We start from the raw sequence: 17,733 nt of genomic DNA, 5'->3' as shown, positions 1-17,733 counted from the left end.
CCACTGGAAGAAGATGCTGTGATATGCAAATGATAAGCTTTTCAGAGCATTCAAACAAGGTTCACGTGCTGACATAAGGAAAGTTTCCAACCGATTTCTCATACACAAACAGCAGTTGACCGGCGTTGCCTTGTGAAACATTGTTGTGATGCCTCGTATAAGGTGGAGAAATGCGTACCATCACGTTTCCGACTTTGACAAAGGTCGAATTGTAGCCTATCGCGATTGCGGTTTACAGTATCGCGACATTTCTGCTCGCGTTGGTCGAGATCCAATGACTGTTAGCACAATATGGAATCAGTGGGTTCAGGAGGGTAATACGGAACGCCGTGCTGGGTCCCAACGGTCTCGTATCTCTAGCAGTCGAGATGACAGGCATCTTATCCGCATGGCTGTAACGGATCGTGCAGACACGTCTCGATCCCTGAGTCAACAGTTGGGGACGTTTGCAAGACAACAACCATCTGCACGAACAGTTCGACGACGTTTGCAGCACCATGGTTGCGGTTACCATTGACGCTGCATCACAGACAGGAGCGCCTGCGATGGTATACTCAACGACGAACCTGGGTGCACGAATGGCAAAACGGCATTTTTTCGGATGAATCCAGGTTTTGTTTGCAGCATCATTATGGTCGCATCCGTGTTTGGCGACATCGTGGTGAACGCACATTGAAAGCGTGTATTCGTCATCGCCATACTGGCGTATCAGACGACGTGATGGTATGGGGTGCCATTGGTTACACGTCTCGGTCACCTCTTGTTCGCATTGATGGCACTTTGAATAGTGGACGTTACATTTCAGATATGTTACGACCCGTGGCTCTAGCCTTCATTCGATCCCTGCGAGACCCTACATTTCATCAGGATAATGCACGACTGCATGTTGCAGGTCCTGTACGGGCCTTTCTGGATACAGAAAATGTTCGACTGCTGCCCTTGCCAGCACATTCTCCAGATCTCTCACCAACTGGAAACGTCTGGTCAATGGTGGCCGAGCAACTGGCTCGTCACAATACGCCAGTCACTACTCTTGATGAGCTGTGGTATCGTGTTGAAGCTGTATGGGCTGCTGTACCTGAACACGCCATCCGAGCTCTGTTTGACTCAATGCCCATGCGTATCAAGGTCGTTATTGCGGCCAGAGGTGGTTGTCCTGGGCACTGACTTCTCAGGATCTATGCACCCGAATTGCGTGAAAATGTAATCACATATCAGTTCTATTATAATATATTTCTCTAATGAATACCCGTTTATCATCTGCATTTCTTCGTGGTGTAGCAATTTTAATGGCCAGTAGTGTAGTTGATGAATACTTTGTGACTTTTCCAGTACCACATTCTAGGAATCGGAAAACTCCGGACGAAATACGTTGACGTAAAAGAAGACTAAGTCGAAAAACAAGCTCATTTTGAAAATTTAAAAAACGTCGTCTTGCCTTTCAAGCAGAACGATAAATTACCAGCTTGCCCACGTGCGAATTCTACACTATCTTGAGTGAAAGCTTGACAATGCTACAGAGCATAGTTCATGCGGAAAGATAATGAACAGCGTAAATCAAAACTATCCAACCTACACTCCAGTGTTAAAGCTAGATGAGCGGAGCTACAGTACTACGCAAAAAATGGCGAAAATACATATTTAAAGTCTGTGATAGGCATAAAACATAGTCCTAAATTATAGTAAATGCTTACTCCGAAATTTATTGTGAATAATTAGTTCAGAAGACCACACGAAGCATAAATGATCGCGGTAACGATTTACAACTCGTAACGATAAACAGTCCTGAGCAGATAGTGAGCGTCGTGACGCATACAGGAATTAGTGACCACAAGATTGTTGCAGCGTGGTTGAAAAACGTAATATTCAAACCTACAGAAAATAAACGCAAAATATATCATTAAAATAAAAAACAAATACAAATTAGTTTGTCACCTTCCTAAGAGACAGTCTCCTTTCTCTCCATACTAACTACGTAAGTGTCGACCAGATTTGGCACAAATAGTGTTGACGTCAAATAGTGAGTTTTACATCAAATAAATTAATACGGGAAGGAACAGCTCCTCCATGTTACACAAAAGAGGTTATAACACTGTTGTAGAAGCAACGAAAAAAGCATGCCAAATTTAAAAGAAAGCAAAATCCCCGAGATTGGCGATGTTTTACAGATACTTCAAATTTAGCGCGAGCTTCAGTACGAAATGCTTTTAACAGCAGACACAACGAAAGTCTGTCTCGGAATCTGAAAGAAAATTCAGAAATTCTGGTCGTATGTAAGGAACACAAGCGGCCAGATAAAATCAACACCTTTACTGCGCGATAGCAGTGGTAATATTACCTATGACAGTGCTACCGAAGCGGGGTTACTAAACACTGTTTCCCAAAATCCTTCGCCACAGAAGATGCAGTAGACAGTCTAAAATCCAAATCAAGAACAGCTGCGAACATGAGTAATTTTGAAGTGGAAATCCTCGGTGTAGCAAAGAAATGTAAGTCACTTAATAGTGTCAGATCTTCTGAGCCATACTGTATACCAGTTAGGTTCCTTTCAGAGTGTGCTGAAGAAGTAGCTCCGTTTTTAGCCATCATATACAACGAGTCACCTGATGAAAGATCCTTACCTAAATACTCGAAAATTACCCAGGTCACGCCAACAATCAAGAAAAAATATTCTATGTTGTAGACCCATACCATTGACATCGATCTAGTAGGTTTTTCGAAAATATACTGCGTTCCATCACTATGAAATACCTCGAAGAAAACGATCTATTAACACATAACCACCATGGATTCAGAAAATATCGTTCTGGTATAACGCAATTGGCTCTTTAATCAGACAAAGTAGAGAGCGCTATCTACCGGGGATCTCAGGTTGACTCCACATTTTTAGCTTCTCAGAACATTTTCGACACCGTTACTCACAAGCCGCTTGTAAGAAAATAGTGAGGCTATAGAGCATCGTGTCAACCGTGCGACTGAATTCGTGATTTCCTGTCAGCGAGGTGTCAGTTCATAGTAATTGGCGAGAATTCATTCAGTAAAAATGAAGTTATATCTGTAGGCCCTCGCCGAAGTATTATGGGACTTACGCTGTTCTTAATCTTTATAATCGGTTTAGGAGATAATCTGAGCATCTCTCTTAGATTCTTTGCTGATGATGCAGTCGTTTACTGTCTAGTAAACTCGTCAGAAGATCAAAATGAATTAAAAAGTGATTTAGACAAGATTGCTGAGATATATGCATGGTGCGAAAAGTGGCAACAGACCTTGAACAATAAAAAAGTGCGAGTTTCTCCACACGATTACTAAAAAATTCCGTTAAATTTCGGCTACACGATAAATCACACTCATTTAAAATTTGTCGAGTCAGCTAAATTCCTGGGGCTTACAATTAGCGCAAACTTAAATTGGAACCGTCACATAGAAAATGTTGTGCGGAAGGCGAACCAAAGACTACGACTTATCGCCAGAACACTTAGAACATCCAACAAATCTGCTAAACTGAGAGCTTACAATACTTTTGTTTGTCCTCTACCTGAGGTATTACTGCGTGGCCTGGGATCCTTATCAGATAGGACTGACGGAGGATATCGAAAAAGTTCAAAAAAGGTTGGCTAGTTTGGTATTTTTGCGAAATTGGGAAGAGGGTGTCACGGGTATGATACTCGAGTTGGGGTGGCAATCACTGCATGCGTTTTCCGTTGTGTCGAGATCTTTCTGCGAAACTATAATCATCAACTTTCTCTTCCCATTACCAAAATATTCTGGTGACTCTCACATACATACTGAGAAAATAGTACCTTGGTAAAATAAAATAAAAAATATATCAACCCGCACTGATAAATTTAGGTGTTAATTTTTCCGAAGTGCTACTCGAGAGTGGAACGGTAGAGGAATTGTCTGAATGTGTTTCTATGAGTTAGACCTCTGCCAAACACGTCAGTGCGAATTGCAGAAAATCATGTAGATGTAGCTGTAGGCGTAGAAAAGTTCATCGACAAATTTCGAATCAATTATTAGAAAGTTTTGAGATAGATCCTTGCCTGTGCCCATTTTTTCTGCTTCGTAAAATGACTTCGACCTCCGTATGTGCATTATATAAATGAAAATTGGCAATTTATATCGTAATTTACAGACCTCGGTAGCTTGACGTCCCTTCCCGTAATTAGCAACAGCATTTAGCCTCCCTTATGACAAAATTATATTTCTTTATCTTTTATCACCAGTCGAAAACTTCGGCAATCGAAATTAAAAAACAAAGTTCCAACTTTTCATTTAGAAACTCTGGATTTTCGAATATCAAACTAAATATAATTTTGTGCCATAATTGTAGCTCGTAGTTTCCATTTTAGTGGATGTGAAGTTCTTATGCTGTAGTGTGGAAATCCAACGTCTACGCCTCAGATGATCATACGAAACGGCATACCTTTGTAAATTTGATATAGATCTTACATTTTCCTTTTCCTTGACGCAGTGATTCTACTGTCATATTTATCGAACCAGTCTACATCTTCTTATACAAGATACTCAAATCTCTAATGTAGACGTGCAGACAGTCTGGCCATCCGAAACTTGGCATCTCCGGGAAATTTGACTGGTCGGGGGAAATGCATATTGTGTACACTGCCGCCACTGTGGAGACCTCAGTGTACGTATACAGAAATGGGGAAGAAGGCACCTCCACTGTCAGCTGCCGGGCGCCTCGTATTTTTCTGGGGGGGACAGTGCGTGGATTACCGATATGAAGGGGGTCTTAGGCATCCTTCTTCTTTTATTGGTAAGTTATATGTCAATATTGTAAATAGATAGCTATATATTTCTGTTCGGCGGTAGGTAACCTATGACTTGTAATGCCACAGGGAAGATTTTCTGGTTATCGTAAACTGAAAATGTAATAAGTACCGACACACTTGTTTCAGTGGTTCGTGTGCCCCACATTTTAATTGAAGGAAGGAAAATGGATGCCTTAGCCGTGATAATCCCCTTTCTTTAGCACCAAGTATTAAAAGGAAATTTAAACAAAAAAGAATTAAAATACGGGGATAAGTATGCGTGATAATGCCAGATCGGTGTTATAAAAATTGAATCGCTGAGAGTATCTGTAGTTCCTCAGTTTGATTCAGCTAATGTTATGAAACGAGAATATGGCAGGCCCAAACAAACTTTAGTAAAGAAAATGCCGAGTGATGGAATGGAAAAATATCGTGGAACTAGGCTTAATACTAAATATGTATTACCGATAAATGATTCCGGTAATCATGATGAATTAGTGGTTTTATTCGACATATCTGAAACAAACTTAAGTTTGTTTTCAATAAGAATTAATAAAATGGAAACCTTGGGACTTCATAAACATGAATAAGTTTGGAGTAGTCAGATCTATAGCCATTTTTGGAATTAGAGTAGAATTTGCTCGACTTTAAAAAGGTGCTTGGATTCTAACTGCGGAAACTTTGGACGCTATGATTACTCATAATGGTTTAATTTCTGAAAAAAGGTAGAAAAATCCCTTCTACAGCGCAGCAGTTAATCCACTAATTAGATGCTTTCAAATACGTCTTCAGATTCAGGCCTTTTCTTATAGTCCCTGATGCATTAAAACATAGTCAAAATATTGTCCTTTACACCCATGTTTCTAGGGCAGAAATCCGTCATAATTTTCGCCAAGCTAGCTGGAATCTGACTTGCCGTCACTTGCTTTCCAAATCTAGTGTGTGATGGAGTGCAGGTGTCGATTGCGTTGCGGAATAAGATGGCTTGGGAGGGAGATTGAAACTTGACCGTTTCATGTGTTCTACACTACAATACAACCTTAGAGACCCGTCGGTTTTAATGTCACCTGGTACTTCGTGGATTTTTGTTAACGTTGTTGCCTGTTGCCTTACCGTTTATGGCGCTGTTTCTCTCTCTCTCTGTCTCTCTGTCTCTCTGTCTCTCTGTCTCTCTCTCTGTGTGTGTGTGTGTGTGTGTGTGTGTGTGTGTGTGTGTGTGTGTGTGTGTGTGTGTGTGTGTGTCTGTCTGTCTCCCTCTAGTGTTTACTTTAGCTGAAAAATCAGTCTCGGCTCTGCTAGTTAGTGAATTTGTTTCTGTGGTTAAGTGACCATCCGCCACCCGTTCACACACATATCATTTTCCTGGTAACTGCGGCAGTCTAAGTGTCAGTGGCAAATTCCTATTAACTTAAGTTCAAACCTTAGTAGATTATCGGGTGTTCTAACATATCGTTTTTCACCTCTGAAACTAATTTGGCAGTGTACAGTTGCACCATGGTTACGGATGTTTCACTGTAGGTCTCTGTATAACGGTTTAGGCAAGTCATCTCAGTCGGAGAGAGATAAAGGCATATCATAATTGGAACCATGTTAAGAACTGGTGCTAAAACAAGCCCCAGGCTTCGGGAAAGAATGCTTGAGAAGTTATAATGAAATACTCAATAGCAGTGTTTATGAACTATGCAGCAGTATGTAAGGTTTGGAAAAAATTTGTTCAAGCAGTGATTGCATATGCTTAGTTGCACGAAAGGGTTTATAATCATTTCCGTTTATGGTGTTAATCACTAGACCGCGGAATTTAGCTAAAAACCTCTTGTTCCTGAGTTCCTACTTGCATAAAAATTTGTACTTATGCGTTTCATGACTATTTACACTTAATAGCGTTAATTCTATAGGACCTATAAAAGCCTATTTCGACGTTAGTGCCTATTTTTGCCTATTTCATCATATAAGACAGTGGCTCCAAGTTTTCCACACTATACAACAGATGGAAAAAATATTTTCTGCCCAGCGTGTAGCAAGGTGGCTAGTTGATATGCGCTCATGCTTCGTATTTGCCTAACTTTGGTTTTTATTTTTTATATCGCTATCCCAATTAATACCAAATACTTTTTATAGGTGTTTTATTATTCATATGTAAAAAATAGATAACTGATCTTTAGGTTAAAACCTTTTTTTTCCCTAAGCTCCAATTTGCATATGTTACTTATGCGTTTCGTGACTAACTAAACTGAATACCGTTAGTTCTATATGACCTAAAATGGCGTATTTCGAAGTTGACGCCTAAGTTTGCCTATTTCGGCATCAAAATCCTAAAAAGTACCTATTTCGCTAATCTGAAATAGTTCTTGTGTTTTAAAAGATCAAAAAAAGGAAGTAAATTTAGGGCTTTACGTCTCGTCGAAGGTCGTTAGAGCTTGTTTACAATTCCTTTGCTTGCCTTACTACCAACAGCACTCGGCACGGCTGAATGGTCATCCATCCAAGTACGAGCGCGACAGTGTTTAACTTCAGTGAGCGAATGGGAACCGGTCAAAGATTTGAGTTGTACATTAGAATCGAACGTGGGAGTACTGTTATATTTGAAAATATTTCATTCATAGGATTTTGGCCAGCTGTGTTTTCGCAAAGAAACGGTTTCATAGGCCATAAGCTGAACACGGATTAAAAAATGTTAATCGTAGACACCCTCTATAGCTAAATTGCTGCCCTTCGCGCAGTTTCTCGCTGCTGTCTACAGGCAGTCCTATCAAACTACTGTTTCGTGAAAGGTATTATACGAGAATTTTCCGGTTCGAAAAATAATTTGCCAGTAGTGAGATGTTTTCATCTGACGTACCGGTAGATTCCATTCGCTTGTTCAGAAAGGGCGGCCATCTTCAGGTGCCCTACGTCCACAGAGTACTTCCCCTACCTCTCCCATGCACCGCAGTAAAAGGAGAGAAAAAAACTGGTCATCGTTCACTTTTCCCAGCGAAAACAAATCAGTACATTGTGTAGCGACCGACGTGTTAAGTGTTACCGACGTTCTAAGTGCAAAATACATTCTAGTTTCTGTGTGAGAATACTACGCCATGCCGAAAACGGCTAGTTCAAAGTCTACTCATATAAGGAAGTGGCTGCAAGATTTTACGCATTATACAACAGATGGGAAAATTATTTTCTAAGCATGCAACAAGGTTAGTTGATTTTCTTAGACTTCTTATTTTCCTGTCACTTAGGTTTCTTTTTTATCGCTACCCTTCAGTAATACGAAATACTCTTTATATGCGATTCTAAACTGCATTTCCCTTTTCTCTCCTATTAGGTTTCGAGTGTTAAGAAATCTCACTTACCTCAGCATGCAGATGGAATCTCACATAAAGCTAATGTTGAACGAAAGTCAAAATAGAAGCAAACTCTTTTAACCAATAAGTCTGGTGAATCCTCAGAAAAAACAAGTTCTGCAGTAATTTGTGTCATGCACTTGTGGCAGCAAACATCCCTTTTCGGAAACTAGAAATCCTATTTTCAGAGGTTTTCTTGAGAAGTACTGCCATCAGCCTATTCCTGCAGAGTCCACTTTACGTAAGAATTATGTGGATTCAGCTTACAATGCTGCATTGCACAGAATCAGATGTTGGAGAATCTTGTACATGGATTTCTGTGGATGAAACTGACAGCCTTCGCCGTTACATTGCAAAACCTGATTATTGGCAAGCTAGATCCAGATGCTCCATCCAGGGCTAATTTGATTTACTCAAAACAGATTGCAAAAACAAACAAACAATAGCACAGTTTGTGAACAATGGGCTTAAGGTGCTACACCCAAACGGAGAATGACAATAAGATGCTTCTGGCCGTCACTGATGCTGCTGCATATATGATAGCAGCGTTTCAACTATTGAAAGTATTCTACCAATTGATGCTGCACGTAACTTGTGTAGTGCATGGAATCAATCGCATAGCACAGCAAGTAAGGCTAAAATTTCCTAAAGTAAATAAAGTAATACCTATAGTGAAGAAATTTTTTAAAGCACCGTCAAGGATACAGGCATCCAAAGAACAGTTTCCAGATCTCCCATTGCCCCCAGAGCCTGTTGTCACCCGCTGGGGCACGTGGCTGATAGCAGCAGAATACTACAGTAAGCATCTCACCTGTCCAGAAGGTGGTTGAAAATATACCGGAGGATGCTGCATCGGTAACTGCAGCAATGGAGTTACTCAGATTCTTCTTTAAAACGGGACTTATCTTACATTAGGGCCCACTGCACATTAATGGCAAGAATAATTTCACAATTAGAAGGCTCAGGGAGACATAGCTATCACAATATTCCTTTGCTCGAAGAAGTCAAACTGAAAATTAATGAAACGCCAGGTGAAATAGGGGAAAAAGTACGGGGAAAAATGCAAACGGTTTTGCAGAACACTGGCCTGAAGTTGTGTGGAGCTGACGACATACTTAGTGGAAAATCCAGCACTCCTGACTGCAGCATTCCTGTCCAACACGTGCCGAAATTGAAGTACGCCCCTGTCACATCTGTTGATGTAGAAAGTTCTTTTTCATCGTATAAATTGACTGACAAGAGCCACAGTTTTTCACTAGAAAACCTAGAAAAGATTTTGGTTACTTATTGTGAAGCCACATATGGTCAGAATATGTGAAACTACGAATGTGTTATTTAAACCATTGCCATACCTTTTTTTACGGAGATCTTTATCTTGCAGGAACTCAAAAAATTTGGAGTTACGTTCAATATTAATGTTGTAGATTGCTGTGCTCTGTAACTGTGTAAATATTCATTCTCCTTGTTTTAATGACTAATAAGATGTTCATACTATCAACACTGTATTTTATTTTATTTTATTTCCTCTGCATCATTTTTATTAGAGCCTATTTTAGGTGCCTAAAACACGTTTTTACGACCTAAAAAATCCGTGGTCTATTAATCACTTCCGGCTAACAGCTTCCTGAACGAAGCAACGGCAGATATCCTCCACGTAATTAATCAACTGCGCTTTTGTCTCTGTAGACTTAGATATTACTCTATTCCTGTTATTTTTCCAAAGGTTGATATTAGATGGTGCATTGTTTTAATCTCTACCTATTCGGTGCAGCACGTTCTTGGCTACTTCCTTATGGTCTCCCCTTTACTGATATTGCTCTCATTTCTCTCAAAATAATGGTTATATTGAAATACTTTTAGCTTTAGTTTCTGGCAAAGTGGTGCGCGGTTGGTTTTCTCAGGTTTAATAAACCTGCTACGTCAAAATTTGCTCACCTTAATTGTCGACTGAAGCGTCGTGTTGTCGCTTTCCGAAGTCCTTAGCTTCGCGGAGACGTCTTTGCCCTACCTATGACAGCTATTCTTAAACCTCTGGGAAATAGTCATTGAATTTGTCGAGTTAATAGACCTGTTCATTCGTTTATAGAATGAAATCTTACCGTTTCGAATGTAAACTCGAACAAAACATGTTCTCGTTGAGTGTGTGGTATATGTGCGAATATAAAACTTTCAACCTTCCTCCACACAGTTACATACGCAATGTTTCTGTTGGCCTGTAATAAAAATATTCTTTTTGTATCATCCTACACCATCTGGGTTTCGTGAAAGTATGAATGGAATTGTCACAAGTATTATCAGATATCGCGTCGGAAGCACATTAAACTGGCGTATTCTTAGTATCAAAGACAGGAGCGAACAAGTGTTGAACTACTTCAGCCTCTTCTTAGTTGTGAGCAGCAGTCACCTCTGAAGAAATCCCATCTGATTGCCCTGGTGTAAATTCTGGTGTCTCGGAAGCAACTTCCACGAACTTTAATGTAGTCCCTACATCTATACTGATACTTGACTCCTTAGCTTTCTTCTATCGATGTGATGCTCCAGTTTCCTCAACCTTACCGTAGTTAGGTGAACTAAAACATTCAACCATGATTGAAATAAAAATCGCGCATCTGTAGAGTTTCGTGAATGTAGTAATGTTGTCGAGTGATTAATTTGGACACGCTCGATTTTCTCCAGTAAGTTAACAGAATTCGTGGTTTTCATTGTTCGGCCCATAAACTCGATGAGGAGACCCCTGTGGATGTGACACGTGGAAGAGAGATAATTGACGCAAGAGTTAATGATCAGGTGTTGAACAGAAGTTCCACATATCACCAGTGAAGAGATAAGATGTGGAACAAGTAACTCTTTAACTTTAGTATAAATAAATACTTAAGTTGTTAGACTTGAGTGAAACAAACAATTGATTACTGCATTTAAAATGTACGGATGCTGAATGTGTTTTCATAAGCCGTGTCATTGAAATTCGTAAACATCTTCTCTTCAACGGCGTCGTTAACTTCCTAAGACAGCTGACAGGTTATTGAAATTGTTCATAACTGATATTTTTGACCTAAGTACCTTTAGATTCTTCCTAAACGTGGTAGTCGGATATCATTACGAGAGGGGTACATTTAAAAGTTCAGTATGGAGTATGTACTGAGAGGCAGTAGTTAGTACACCTGTTTCCTTAACGTTAACTGGGGTGTGGCTGCAGGATGCCACAACAGCCTCAAGCCTAATGCCGTGTTCCTCGCCTGGCAATGAAACGTCCCACATTAAGCGAGTGGCAGTCAACGTGTTAATAGGCTTGCAGGGAAGTAGTAAATCCACACTATAATTAATTTACCTCGAGTAGCCAGAAATAGGAAACTTGAAACTTATATCTGAAAAGATGCATTGCAAATAAGTTCTGTAGAGCCTTAGGTTCTAAAGTATGGATTTCCGAAATGAACATGAGCGCATTTTACTTATACATAATTTAAAATTTGATGTTGGCGTCATATACCATTCACTTTATATTTGGTCAAAACATGCTGAAAAGAATTACATTTGGACTCAAATAGTATCGACAAAAAGATTAACTACTTGGTCTTGCTGTCTACAGTAGCGGTGCTGCTGCAAATGCAAACTGTAGAAGTGACATATGAAAACTGGCTAAAATGTCAACGCGTATGTTACAGATGCTAACAGCTCGCTCCACGCCGTCTGATGACCCGCACCGGAAAACAACGGGAACTTCTTTCACGGCCACGCTATCCATCACTTCAGAAAAAACGGACGCCTCGATCTGCAGTACTGCGACCACCACCAAATCCGCGGATTTGTCGTCTGCTCCTCTTACTACCGCAGACGCATCAGCTGCCGCTGCTGGAGAACATTCATTCAGGTCAGTACTTGCAAGCGCTTCGGTTAATCTCCGTTGTCGTGAAGCAGAAACGAGTTTTCAAATTTACAAATGAAACTAGGTATCTAAGCCCACTCCACAAAAAACTGCGAAGCACGTGGCAGAGCACTTTCCCTGTACCCGTTGTTAGCGTAACTTCTCGTTCCATTATCATATGATGCGCGGAAGAAATCTTGTCATAAATTTCCCTACGCGAGCGGTACGTAGAGGGTTGTATTATATGCCTAGCTTAATCACTTATCGGCAGAACGTGCATTCTATACCTACAGTGCCGAATTTGCAATACTGATGACCCATTCTCAGAACCTTTGACAGAGACCTGAATTTTTTAATAGTATAATTTCTCTTTTTCTGATTACTGAACCACAATCATTGTATAAAAATTGGTTAAATTTTGAAATTGGTTAAATTTTGAAATTGGTTAAATTTTGAAATTGGTTAAATTTTGAAATTGGTTAAATTTTGAAATTGGTTAAATTTTGAAATTGGTTAAATTTTGAAATTGGTTAAATTTTGAAATTGGTTAAATTTTGAAATTGGTTAAATTTTGAAATTGGTTAAATTTTGAAATTGGTTAAATTTTGAAATTGGTTAAATTTTGAAATTGGTTAAATTTTGAAATTGGTTAAATTTTGAAATTGGTTAAATTTTGAAATTGGTTAAATTTTGAAATTGGTTAAATTTTGAAATTGGTTAAATTTTGAAATTGGTTATTGCCGGTTTAGCCACCACTACCTGCTATCCGGTGACCCTTGTGGTCATGCATTAACAGTGCGCCATGTTTTATTGTCGTGTCCCGTTTTAATAAATCTCGTGTTCTGTCTCTGCCATCTACCTTACAGGAAATGTTAACTGATGACGCTTGAGCAGCTGCTCCTGTTAGTTTTATTACTTTGACGGACTTGTCCAAAGACTAACTCTTCTAAATATTTTATCTGCGTCTTTTGTAAGAACTTTCTCGTGTCCCCCTTTTTTACCAGGTTATATGTACACTTACTTTTGTGACTGGGTGCTAATGACCTAAGTAGTTCAGCGCCCTAAAACCCCACAAAAAGCAACTCTTTAGTGGGTTCGTGCTTGGCTAGCACGGGGTCCCAGCATTGGCAGCATTTTTACTTTGTGTTGAAAGTGTATTCTCTTGCTGTTCTCTTTTGCCCCCTCACTTGGGGAACATGTCTGGGATGTTATTAGGAATGCTCTGCATTGTCTGTCCCTGAAGTAAGAAGTCTCGCCTTTGTTTTTCGTTCCTTTCCTTTGTTTCCCTGCGAGGTGCCTAGGTGGAGAAAAGTTTGTACCTCTTTAATTCTGATGAGTTTTGCATGAGACATACACACAACCCCTTCCTTACGTACCACCTAATTATGGACACAACGGTAATGAAAGAAAATGCTGGGGCCTGCTAATTGGTAAAATAGTGGGAGCACACTCACTATAATTTAATAAAAATCGTAATCTATTCAGAAAAAAATTATCATAAGCAAAGAGGAAATGGGATTCTGCATATATTTACGAAATGATATGCGGATTAAATATTACAATGAGATTTATTATAAATCAGAACATAAAGGCACATGATTATAGATACAGTACGTTAAAGGATAGGGTAGACTGCACTACTGTGAGAATTCGAGTTGGCGCGTACAAGGGGCTCCTAATCTGTGATACAATAGATTGACTATGATGGGAGATCCTAATGAATCACATGCTACTCTCCCGACTATATTGCTGTATCGTGATTAGTAGTGATCTCAAATGGGGTCACATGGAGAAACAATCAAGTGGACTTACAGCAAAGCGAGCGCTCGTGCTGCTGAGAGATTCACTATAAAATGATACGTGCTACAGTGCCGAAGCCGCAAAATACTGTACCAGACCTCAAATCTGCAGCACGTCGTCGGTAGGGAGCGTCCTGATGATGTAGGCGCCGACTTCTGCTGTGCAGCAACTCTGTTTCGACCCCGGGCCTCGAACGCTGTCAGAGAACTAACTTCTGCCGAAAAATTGGGACTAAGTCGCAAGACAGACTCCGAAGATCAGATCCCAAATGCCTGCGCTTTGCGCAACCCAACAGCCAGCCTACATTACTAAACTCCCTACCATCCTCGAAAACAGCGAATCAGCATTGTGAGTCAATTCCTCCACACTGTCTTGGAACATAATTGGCGCCAATAGCGACCGTCCCCTCCAATTTCGTGCAGGGCTTTGACTTAGGGCACTGAACTTGCTGTTTGACGGGCTACAAACGAAACATGCCTAGATCCTCGCCATCTGGCGCCAGACAGTCCACAGTCCACAAGTATTCTCAGGATGAGGACAATGCAGGCAGTCAGTGCCAGCAGTCTTCGTTCCGGACGCGCCGGAACAGTAAACACACAAACTGCGACACTGACGTCTCGCAGGTCGTTTCGCCCTGCATGCAATAGGCGAAACTCGACCGACGTCACTCGTTCTGCCAGGCGCTTAAGCCCACTGATGTATGACCCTTTCGGTATTCGCAGAAGTGCAGTCCCCAGCCGAAAACGCAGTGTGCTGCGTCCTAAGGCGGTCGCCTTGCACAGGCCGTCCAGGCAAGTAACCAAACAAGCATAGGAATAAAGTGAAAAATTATTTTGTGCTCTCAGTATAAATACTCTCATTACAATAACCTTACTCAGCCTGTTACTACCATGCGGTGACATAAAACATTAATAAAATTAATGAAAATGAGGCCACATACAAAAGAGGGCATGCAACCTCTCATCCCCTCTCTCATGCCTTCGTTTTGGCGTTTGAGGTTCTTCTTTCTTCCTCTATGCGCCCTTGAAGGCCAGTCCAAACGTCTAATGCGTAGCAGGTGACTGGGTAACGCATAATTCCCAGCACCAGGTCGACAGGTAGGGTTCGCACACACCCCCCTGGCACAGGTCAGACCCAGGGTTGGGTGAATGCCTGAGCTGCAAACTTCCCAAATTGCCGATTGGTCCCTGCCAGGTGTTTCGAACGTGTGACCTGAGGTGTGAACAATCACCTAAGGTGGGTGTGCCCCCTTGTGAAGAGGGCCCACAGTTGGAACGAGCACTCCACTGGAAATGCTGGCAATCGTGGGGATTTCCTCGTGATGAGTCAATCATCTTCACCATCAATGTCTACAAAACCTCAAAATAATGAGGCTAATGATGAAGACCCTTCCCGCTGCAGCATGGTTCCTTGTGGTTTCATGTACTGAAGAGTCAGTCCTTCGCCATAGTAAATCCGTTTATTATTCAGAAAGGTGTAGATGGAATTGCTGGCCCTGTGAAATCCTGCTCTCGTTTACGGAATAGCACTTTGCCTTTAGAGACTGCTTCAGATTCTCAAGCACAACAGCTCGCTTCTCCATGGCTACTCTTTTCCTGTCGAGGCCCATAGAACTTTGAATTCTTCCCGTGGTGTTATTTACACTAGGCTACTCGATGGTCTAATAGAGGTCGTAATCCAGTCTTACCTCTCTGATCAGTGTCATTGCCATCCATCGTGTAATGAAAAGATTCCTCCTTAGTACCCACCTGCACTCTTATCACCTTTGATAGTGGTGCTTCCATCAAATATCAAAGGAGGCCATGAAATTCAGTCCAGTCATATATTGGGAACCCGATGCGCTGCTACCAGTGTCATCATTTCAACTGCACTAAAACAACTTGTCGACACCTAGCCGAATGTGTAAACTGCGGTAGGGATTCATATAAGTGACTGCCTCCTCCCCGCTGTGTCACCTGCAATGCCGGCCATGCTGCCGCCTCTCGGGATTGTCCTGTGTATCTTGATGAGTGGGTTGTCAAACAGATCCAGGTAAAGGAGCAAGTGTCTTACCCAGTAGCTAGCAAATTACTAGTTAATCGCAAACGCTGCAGTATCCCGTCTGGCACCTATAGTTCCGTTCTTGTTACCCCTCGCTCCATGAAGGACATGGCTACGCAGACATGCGACCCCCCCCCCCCCCCTTCAGTTCTGAGGTTGTGAAATCGCCCGGTATCAAGGTAGCGTCGCCATCGCCCCTGTGCAGCAAGCCGTCAAACTCTTCACCTCCAGGGGTGAAGCCACCAGCTACACAACTGGTAGGTCAGAAAGGACAAGAGCACTCACGTGAGGACTTCCTGTCCCTCCTGCAAAACACCCGAATCTTCCTCTAACCAGGAAGGTTTGAAGTCCACCAAAGACAAATGGTCTTCTTCACTAAATCGAAAATCGTGGTAGATAGTCGGTGGTAACCCGACCAGCCGCCTTGCTGTGGCGCGCACTGCCAACCGTTTTTCAGTGTTGGACTCCAGACTGGATCACACAAACAAGCTGATGATTCTATGTACCCCATGGAGCAGGATCCTCCTGCTTCTGTGCCCTTTAGTTATAACATTCTGCGTGGTGTCCGTCGTTCTATCTCGTGTCTCCCTACCACTTTCACGCAACGACGCTCTGAGCGTATTTTTTAGGGAACTGACTAATTTGAACCTGGGACCTGTTGCTGGTAAGGAGACGCCAGACCACACGACATGTAGAATTCAGAAAAGTTCAGTAAGACTAGCGATCATATAATCAAATACTTAATGATTTCAGCGTCAGCTCCGCTGCACTCTCTATAAAAGAATCTTAATACTAACTAAATTTAGTGGAAGGGGTTCAAGGCTTTCCTATTTTTAGTTAGCTGGTAAAATAACGTCGAAAAAGCAGTTAAAATTACCATTGGAAATTTTATTCAGCTCACAAAACATTGTTTATAAACTGCACTATTGATAAAACGAAATGATTTAATATAGGATGGTAAAAACCAACTGCGTTCAACAAAAATGTGAACGAATATTCCCTTAATGGGTTTCGAAGTTCTACAATGGATCGAAGGATGACCTATGCCATATCACATCTATAATCTAGGTTTAAATTAAGTTTCACAAAAGAGAACTATCAAAATGGTCTACAGTAACCCTCTATTATCCTTACTTATCTAACTTGTCGTAAATTACGCTTATGTTGCTTCTCAATTATATAACAGAAAAATCATCGCGATTCAGATTTTAACTTCACGTAGCAAATGTCAATATCATGAGCTTTGACGATCGACACCAATATTACGCAAAAAGGGGATGTAACAGATGAGACTGCTGCAGTTCTGAGTGGAGTCTTAAGCGCTCAAAAATGCGGCATCGCGTGCGTTCATTACCGTGTGTGTTCGTCAGGGGGCGTCGGGCGACACAGCTCCATGCTTCTCGCCGTCTCGGAACTAACTCTCCTAACTTCTCCTTACTACAATTTACCGAAGTTGGTTAAAAAAAAACTATGTGGCTGTGTTTTTCAACTGACCAATCAGGGTCTCAATGTTAACCTTAAGCTCCGGCTACAAAATTGTCTATCCCATGAGAAACGTTATACTTTTCGTGGTGGGGCAATGTTAACATTTGCAACGTAACAGACGCGAAAAAGTCTCACGCTAAAACTTGCAGCTGGTGTTGCCGATTTAGTGTTATCGCAACATCTATACTGTTCTTCTGGAGGGCTCTATCTTTTAACGTGGGCTGGAGGGGGTCCTGGCGGTCAGCTGGCGATGAGTGTCCGTCCCTTATCGTAGTCTCCCAGCCTACACGGTTCTGCTCTCGGCTTCTGTTCTCGTTTCTCCCCTCGGAACTGCGTCTGTTTCACGGTGGGAAGGTACGACATGCATTTACGCGTTCTTGTTAGTCTGTGGTATTCCATTTGCTCACTCGTTGATCGTATTGCTTTGGTTAATTTAATGTCAGGATTT

At 41.4% G+C, this 17,733-nt stretch overlaps 1 protein-coding gene across 2 annotated transcripts in view; it reads left to right on the top strand.

The window, feature by feature from the left end:
- The first annotated feature begins 4,487 nt into the window (after nt 1-4,487).
- LOC126298897 (uncharacterized) overlaps nt 4,488-17,733 on the top strand; it is a 33,570-nt gene continuing 20,324 nt past the window's right edge. Inside the window, exons 1-2 of one of the 2 annotated variants that reach the window (XM_049990434.1) lie at nt 4,488-4,777; nt 11,761-11,966. In XM_049990434.1, the coding sequence (XP_049846391.1) occupies nt 4,742-4,777; nt 11,761-11,966 (242 nt within the window). In that variant the 5' untranslated portion in view covers nt 4,488-4,741. The remainder of the gene's footprint in view (nt 4,778-11,760; nt 11,967-17,733) is intronic. The other variant, XM_049990435.1, reaches the window with a different exon arrangement.

Source organism: Schistocerca gregaria, chromosome X (assembly GCF_023897955.1).
Source record: "Schistocerca gregaria isolate iqSchGreg1 chromosome X, iqSchGreg1.2, whole genome shotgun sequence".
Lineage (NCBI taxonomy): Eukaryota > Metazoa > Arthropoda > Insecta > Orthoptera > Acrididae > Schistocerca > Schistocerca gregaria.
This window is presented reverse-complemented; position numbering and strand designations above follow the sequence as displayed.